The following is an 8,771-nucleotide window of genomic DNA, read 5'->3' as shown; positions in this document are numbered from 1 at the left end:
GGAGTTTAATGACATCAATTTTTACTACCTTTTTCATGTTTAGGTTGATTCGACGTTGAGCTTGAACGTATGGTTTGTTGTTATGATTTTAATGTTATATACTACTTCACATTTTACGCAAACTATGAAGCCTGCGAAGGTAAATACTATTTCAGTACAGATTAACTGCGAAAAAAGTCATTCTACAAATTAGTATTTACCTTCGCATGTTTTACAGTTTGCAAAAAATACGAAGTAAAATCATGTATTTTGGAAGTATTATCATGAGAAAAACGTACAAAATAATAAAAAACGGAGTGTCAACTTCGCAAACTAAGAAAGAATAAAAAAGAGAAACGGTGAGAGAAAGAAGAAAGAGTAAGAAATTTCTACATGGTTATATATATGTACGATATTTTGAAAAAATCACAAATATATAATCTAGATAGATAATAACAGAAATTAGTCTTGAGTCTCCAATTTGACCGTTGTAATTTTCCCAATTTTGGTAGGAAACCCATAATTTTGGTACGTGATGGGTTATGCCATTTGTGGAAAAGAACCTAGCTCCACAATAAAAGCGGCCCAGCCCAACTGGCTATTTACTGAAAAGGGCTTATTAAACTTCATTAATTTCAAGGATATCCAATTTCCATATGAAGCTCAGATTTTGTAGGGTTTAGTATCATCTCACAGCGTACTGGTCGCCAACTTGGGGGTATTGATTCACGTCGTCAGCCAAACTCTGCCGTAGTAGTATTCCTTAGAGGTAATAAGCTCTTTCCTTGTTTTCAATTCGGTGCTTTGCATATAAGGATTTTTTTTTTATCCCTCCTCGTCTTGTAGATAATAGCAATTGCTTATTAGTGTAATGCGTTTTAGGTTCTTGATCTCTTTCTCAGCTGAAAATGGGTTGGAAAGCGGCTGAAAAGCTGATCAGGCACTGGAAAGTACTTAGAGGAGATAATGTAAGTTCACATTTTAAAAAAGAAATTTCCTTTTAACACTTTCGAATGATTAATTTTTCATTTTTATATTGTCTGTTTGGATTCACAGGTAATGATTATCAGGGGCAAGGATAAAGGCGAAAGTGGTATTGTTAAGCGTGTCATTCGATCTCAGAATCGTGTTATTGTTGAAGGAAAAAATCTGGTGAGTAATTATTTTTCCATCTTCTTTGTGTTATGCTTCAAGTAACTAAGATTGGGTAATATGTAGAATTTCCACTTGTCTGTCTCTTGGAAATACAAGCATTGCTTTATGATGTAATGGTGTATTCTTAGGATGCATACAGTGTGCTTATTGCACAGGTGAGTTGGGAGATATAATGTTTTTGTTTCCATTGTTATGTTTTGCATCAATTTCTTTTTCATTTATTCTGCCAATGCGCTATTCAGAAGTATTGATTGCTTATGCACTTATACTGTTAACTTACAATATTATCAACTCTGATAATTGTCTATTTTGGTTCCATAAAAAGTGTGAGATTTTAGAGTTTATCTAGGGATTTGAATTGGTACTGATTGATAATCTGGGTGATTTTGCATTTTCCCCTTTCAGTTCTCTTGGATATAATGCTGTTTCCCATATGGCATGTTTACATATATTAATTTTCAATATGAAGAGAGAAAATCAAGACAAACTTAAGATTTGTGCTGTAGGACAGCGTACATGGAGCTAAATTTTGTAATTTCATTGATTTGAAGCTCATCCCTTAAAGTTTACAAAGTTTGGGATTGAGACTGATGGCTTAATGCAACAAGTACCGATGCCATATTATGTTCAGTATTAATTCCTTTATTTTTCTGATAATATGTTTCCATTTTATATTTCGCTGTGGTTGCTTGTTATTGTCTGATCAGTGAATAGTTTACTTAATTTTGTTTGTATATTGGAGGGACATGGATTAGTTGATTTCATTTAAGGACATATGTCTTTGAGATGAAGGTAAATTTTACTTTTATGTAAATACATCCATAACCATGTATTCTTTCATTTTTACAGATAAAGAAACATATAAAGGGTGGTGAGGGTCATGCAGGTGGGATCTTCACAGTTGAAGCTCCACTCCATGCCTCAAATGTTCAAGTTGTTGACCCAGTCACAGGGTATGGATGGACTAAAGGTTTTGATTAGCAATATTTGATTGCTGATTCCGTTTATCTCCAGAGTACCAAATCTAAACCGTGACTAATATGCAGGAAACCTACAAAGGTCGGAGTTAGATATCTAGAAGATGGTACAAAGGTAAGAGTTTCTAGAGGTCAAGGGGCATCTGGTTCTATAATTCCTCGTCCTGAGATTTTAAAGATAAGAACAACTCCAAGACCTACAGCAGGTAATTGCCAAAGCTTCTTATTGTTATATTTCCATCATCGTTATTAATGGCGATGCTGTGGTGCGGCTTAGGCACATGGCGCACAAGGCCCTAGGCCTAGCGCCACAGTACCTCCCATGGCAGGTGCTGTCACTCTGGCTGGCACGCGCTAAGTGCTAGTTTGTGCACCTACACATGTTGATAAAAGGCGTGCCTATGTGGAAAGATGGTTTTAAAAGAGTTAGATAGGGTTTAAAAAAGTTAAATAGGGTTTAATATTCACCATTAGATTAGAGACACATCTAGGGTCTCAAATAAACAACTACAAAAACGAACTGCTATATGCCTCAGAATTTGAAGAGACTTACGCAAATACAACATTACAAACTTACAACGAAAAAAAGGCACTAACGTAGAGCATAGGAAAAAATAAGAGAAAGAAGAAACACCACAGACCACACGTTGAGTGACGGACATGAGACTTTTGATGAGAATTAGCTATTACTCAGCTTGGGGTTCACTATTTACTTGATTTAGATTTAGAATATGGGGTTTATTGCATGTTAGAAATTATTTATGATTAAGAATATTGTCATGGCTTAATATTTTATTGCATTTGATTTTAGAATTTATCATTTCTTATATTTTTATAATTTTTTTTTAATAAATTTTACCCTTTTAGTGCGCTGTGCCTTGTTTCCTTGCGCCAAGGCTCCAAGACCACTTTGCATTTTACTGAGCCATACGCCTTTACTTACTATGGTTGCATGTATGGCTGCCTTATAAGGATTTTGTTTCAATGTGCATCTGTAACAAGTCATGATAAACTAGGAATATGCGTGGCTTCACCATGGTAGTTACCCAGCACAGAAAGTAACATGAAAGGATATGCACCTATCCTATAATTAGATTCAGAAACCAGAATTATTGTTTCTTGTGATAATTGAGATGCTATATTACATTGGAAATCAAGAGAGGCCAAGTGAAATATATGTGTCGGTGAAGAATTCATGGGGAAAACTCAAATTATTGCATTCAGAATTCATAAAAAAGGAATTGTTGGCAACAAGTGGGCAGCTTTGTAGGAATAGAACAATCCAATTTTCATTAATATGTTTATTACATGGCACAAAAACAATCAAGTTCTGAAGTTTTAAGTCATTCAGTGGTCTTCAGGATTCATAAGTATTGGAATGCATGTATTATGATATAGCAAAATTTGCCAGTTACATCAAATTAATGCTAATTAGTAATTAGGATATAGTTGTGGTTGAGGTATTAAAAAGTGAGTTAATGAACTTCATCTGTTTGCAAATTTGGCCTGTTGAGCTGTGGAGTCAAGTTTTTAACCATTGTGTATTAGAACTCCACTAGGATATGGGCTTGAAGCCTGTGAGGTAAGATAATATTGGTCTTGAGGGATAACTGTCTCTATGATCAATATACCTATGGTGGGGGTGGTGGAGATGATTTTCAACTCTCATGTGGCATTAAACCGATGGTAATAAGGAAGGAGATAAGAAAACGTCTGCTAAGCATTATAGGCCTCATTTTATTTATTAAATAATTGTCAAAAAATTTAAGTCAAACTGGACGGATTCTCACTATAGGTCTTACACTGTAACAGGTAAAGATAGATAAATTTCAGGAGCTATGGAAGTACACTGTTAGGGATGTAAATGTAGCTTGGTTTAGCAAATTACATTAAATGTAATTAGTTTTATACCCTCATAAATTGGAGAACTATTAGAGAGTTTATAAATTATAAGCTTAAAAATTGAAGTTAAAGATCTTAGGCAAAATGAAAATAAAGTAGAAAAAAGAAGAGTTAATAGAGTAGACATAGTTGTTATATGAAATGAAAGCACTTATGTTTTTGTCTTCATAAAGCAAAACTAATAAATAAGTCACTGAATGTACAACATGCTATGCCTTTACTCGATGGTCTATTGTATTTCTTCCTGAAAAAAATACTCATCCTCATATATCCACAGTTTATACAATCATTATCTCTTCACTGCACCCCCTTCAGAAACTGCTAAACTATATGAATGAAATTCATAGTTGACCTGTGTATACCTATAATCTATTTAAAGTGCGATTGAATTAAACTTAAGAAAGGGAGATTAGAATGACATTTATATACAGATGGAGAGAGGCATGTGAATAGTTTCAATTCAAGATGAAATGTTTTTGATGAGGGAGAGGGAAGTGGTTAGTAAGTAGCTTATGAGTTTCACTTTTATATAGCTAGATAGAGAGAGTTTATATAAGAAGTATAGTATAGTATAGGTAATGATGTTCAATTGTTGAATTGGTGTTCATATTGTATTTTGTGAGTTAAGTTGTCATTTATGTTTTTCGTTTTTGACAGCTGGTCCTAAGGATACTCCAAAGGATATAGTATTGGAGAGAACATATGACGAGAAAACTGGAAAGGGCATGCCTGAGCTTTGAAGAAACCAACAGTTTCGGAGTTGTACATTATGGCCGAGATTTGAAAGAGAAAAGTTAATTTTGTATGACCGAGCCTTGTAGTTTTACAACTTCAATTAGCACATTCTTAAAATTGAATTAATGGATGAGTTTGTTCATCATCAGGTTAGGTGCTGTCAAATTATATATGTTGGATTTTAAATAAAAAATAGATGTAATTAGTTTTTTTTTACTACGTATGAACCTGATTTACACTCTTCTTCAGACCTGTTTGGGGCTCCTTTTAATTCCATTCAACATGGGAAAGGATATCACTAGTATCTGCTATTATTAATAACTGGCCCATTCTTTTTTGTCCTTGCATCCTGCAGATACACATTAAGAAATAAGAGCCATTTATTATTAGAAATTTATTTTCGACATTTATGGAATGTAGTTAGTTGATAGCTGCGTTTCATCTTATGTGTTAAAAGAGTCTGTAAGTCAAGGTTACACGTTATTTTAATAGTTATCTTTCATACCCGCACAAAATTCTACTTTTCTTCTGTTCTGAGATGGAGAGAAGGTCCTGTGCTACTATCTTCTTCTTTTTCACAAGAATCATATACATTCATACCTGAAAAGGCCTTCGTTGCCCCGTTAGAGGCTTTAAGAAGGAAGCAACTCACTGTCCTCTCCTCCCCGCCTCGGATTGCAGGTGTCTCGTGTTTTCCCCAAAATTTGTTAGCACTGCTTCCTAGGTGCAACGGTCTTATATTCTCAGTAATTGCTCATTCGAGCTTATTAATGAATCTAGTATAGTTTTCTCTCTCAATCTCAGTTTCTTCTTCTTTTCATTTATTTGGTATCATTTGGTATCTGAGCAATTTTCCTTGTGGATTCAATAGCTGATAGACCGTAGGAGATTAAGAAGATTAAGTCCATGGTGAAGAGCTTGTTTGTAGAAAATAATAAGGAGCGAGAGCAATGGATTAAAGATAAAAAGAGCTTGTTTGTAGAAAATAATAAGGAGCAAGAGCAATGGATTAAAGATAAAAGACCAGACAGTTGAGTTCCATTGTTGAGGAGCTTAAAACGTTTTTCATCAAAGAGAACAACGATTCTTCTTCACATCATTCCAGAGCTAGTTACACCGTTAATATGTGTTCAAACTCTGAGCATCTTTACTAACTTTTTACTAGATTCACTAAGGTGGATTTTCCACGTTTTGATGGCACCGCGTTAGAAGGATGGCTCCTTCGATGTGAACTTTGCTTTCAGATTGATAATATCCCACCGGAATTCAAAGTTAAGTTGGCTTTTCTTCATCTGGAAGGTAGAGCACTACAGTGGTATCAGTCATACCTGAATATTAGAGGAAGGCGACACCAATCATAATAGAAGAGGAAGGCTTGAAGATCCACCATGGAGTGAGTATGTCCAGGTAGTTAAAGGGCGTTTTGGTGAGCGGATCTATTAAGATCCAATGGCGGATTTGAAAAAGCTCTCGCATAGTGCACCTTTTTGGATTACATGGAGGCATTTGATGTTTGCTCTCATAAGGTAACATTATTTAAAGCAAATATTTTAAGTTGCTTTCTCAGTGGATTAAAGGATGAAATAGGCACCTTTTGCAAATGCTTGGCCTAAAAACCCTGCAGTAAGCTTATGCCCTTGGTAGAATGCAAGATAACTATCTGAATGCAGTCTAAGGTGGGAAGGGCTATTAGTAACAAAACTCAATTTAGTGCTGGTTCCTCAGCTTTATTAACACCATTCAAACCCCAACCTCCCTCTGCTTCCTGCAGTAAGTACCCCTGCACCACTATACCTAGACACCAATGCAAAAAGAAGCATATGCATAATGCATATGATAGTGGTGCAGGAATGCCCTGAAGAGGAGTTAGACGAGATAATTGAAAATGAATCATAACATGATGCAGTACCCTTGATTTCTTTGTGTGTTATGGGAGGAATCAATGCAAGTTCACTACAAGCATTGCACATTTTAGTAGACTCGGACAGTACACATAATTCTTTTGACTTTATAATTGCCAAGGGGTTAGGATGCACCTTGAGAGACATTGATCATGTTAAAAGTTAATGGCCACGAGGTGTGTCGTGTTCTTCTATTTGTGAAGGGTTCCAATGGATGATGCAAGGCTATAGATTTGTAGCATATTTTTGGTAATGAACCTTAGAGGATACGAAATGGTTCTTGGTGTGCAATGGCTGGTTGCATTGGGTGGCATTAATTGGAATTTTAACTCTCTGAGTATAACTTTCCAAGTGGGAGTGAATTGATATAGGATTAGTTTAAGCTTTGTCGTTGTTCAGTTGATAGCTGTGTTTCATCTTATATGCGTTAAAAGAGTTTGTTAGGCAAGGTTACACATGTTGCATTTTTCCTAAAATCTGTTAGCACTGCTTCCTAGGTGCAACAATCTTATATTCTTTGTAATGGCTCATTCGAGTTTATCAATGAATTCAGTATAGTTTTCTCTCTCAATCTCAGTTTTTCTTCATTTCATTTATCTGGAATCAAATTATTTTTAATATACGCTTTTTGAATTATTTTTTGATTTTTTAAATTTTTTTTGACACTTTAATGTTCTGTAAATTTTAATTTCCCATATCCATCTATTTTCGTTTTTAGGTCTAAATAAAAATATCATTTTATAGATTCCATTCTTTATGTACCAATATCAAGGCTCAAATTACTCTAAATTGAAAAGGCAATGTTTTCGTTTACATTTAGAAATATATCTACCAATTTTCCAAGAAAGTTAATACTCCATCCATTCCATTTTATAAGTCATTTTTATCAAGTTGGTTTTTTTTTCCAAATATAAATCATACTAGTTTTCTAAGAATTTAGGTGTTAATTTTTTATCTCTAGGCTTTTTTTTAATATTTTAAGATTTAATCTCCAATCATTATATGAGAGAGGATGATTTTTTTATTAATCAATATAAATTTATTAATTTAATTATATATTAATTATATTTCTCAATTTGTATGAAATATACTAAAAGATAAATAAATTATATAACGAAACAAATTGAGTAATAAAGTTAAAACTTATTTTAACTTTTTTTTGTCTATATGGATCATAAGTAGGGATGACAACGAGTAGAGTACTCACGGTTAGTGCTAATCACAAATTCTTACCCATTTATTTTTTAATTATCCGTATCCGTCCCATTATCCTAACAGATATACTTTTTGCATCCCCTACCTGTTTCATTTAATTCGTGAGTATCCGCAGGTACCCTTACTTTTTAAGAATCAATAAATAAAACAAAAAATATTATAAATTTAATAAATCATACATTTAAAAATTGAATCTTAATCAATAAGTAAAGTAGCTTAGTTGTATCATTAAATGGTTGAAGAACAAAAATTTGAAGTTCAGATCTCAAATCTTACATTTAAAAAACAATAATATTTTTAATATATACAGTTATAACGGATAATGGGTACCAGGTATTCTGGAAAGTATTTCCATACTCATCCTATCACTCGTTAGGATAATGGTTTCAATCTCATATCCGTCCTATATCTTTTTATACAGAGTATAAATAGTCTCATTAGAATTGAATAGTACTGAATACTCGCAAATACGGTACCCGTCGCCATGCTGTGAGCTAATAGAGCTATAACGTTAGTATATTAATGAGAAAAACACTTATTAAGTTTTGATAGTGCTAGTTAGATTGGAAAGTGGGGACAACAGCGAGAAAATTGCGGCTCCATCTATCTATTAATCCCATCGGATTTACCAATCTTCGAAAACGACAAGAATATCTAAAACTTATCCCTATGCTCTAAATCGGACAAAACAAATGAATATGTCTATAATGCCACGTGAACAAGTGAACGTGTCTTTGAGGATGTGAATGCATATCCAAATGCCTCAACCTACGAAGTTGTTGCAGAATTGTATCTATTACGCGGCGATACAACTCCGAGCATGATCGACACGTTAGGATGGCACTTGTCTACTCGCATGCACTTTGCCTTCCCTCTTCTCCGCTATAAAATTCCGAGCCTTAATGTG

General features: G+C 34.1%; 1 protein-coding gene across 2 annotated transcripts; it reads left to right on the top strand.

The window, feature by feature from the left end:
• The first annotated feature begins 624 nt into the window (after nt 1-624).
• On the top strand, nt 625-4,996 carry LOC136218261 (uncharacterized). Of its 2 annotated transcripts, none has more exons than XM_066005052.1 (6): nt 625-748; nt 862-947; nt 1,036-1,131; nt 1,984-2,087; nt 2,181-2,317; nt 4,671-4,996. In XM_066005052.1, exons 2-6 carry the CDS (start codon nt 888-890, stop codon nt 4,751-4,753), a joined length of 480 nt encoding a protein of 159 aa, XP_065861124.1. In that variant the 5' UTR covers nt 625-748; nt 862-887; the 3' UTR covers nt 4,754-4,996. The 2 variants fall into 2 exon arrangements, with proteins under 2 accessions (XP_065861124.1, XP_065861125.1); XM_066005053.1 differs by having other exon boundaries at nt 633-748; nt 882-947.
• Nucleotides 4,997-8,771: the final 3,775 nt, after the last annotated feature.

The sequence above is a fragment of the Euphorbia lathyris genome, chromosome 2 (assembly GCF_963576675.1).
Source record: "Euphorbia lathyris chromosome 2, ddEupLath1.1, whole genome shotgun sequence".
NCBI classification, from domain to species: Eukaryota; Viridiplantae; Streptophyta; class Magnoliopsida; order Malpighiales; family Euphorbiaceae; genus Euphorbia; species Euphorbia lathyris.
The sequence above is the reverse complement of the archived record's forward strand: the minus strand, read 5'-3'. Positions and strand labels throughout refer to the sequence as shown.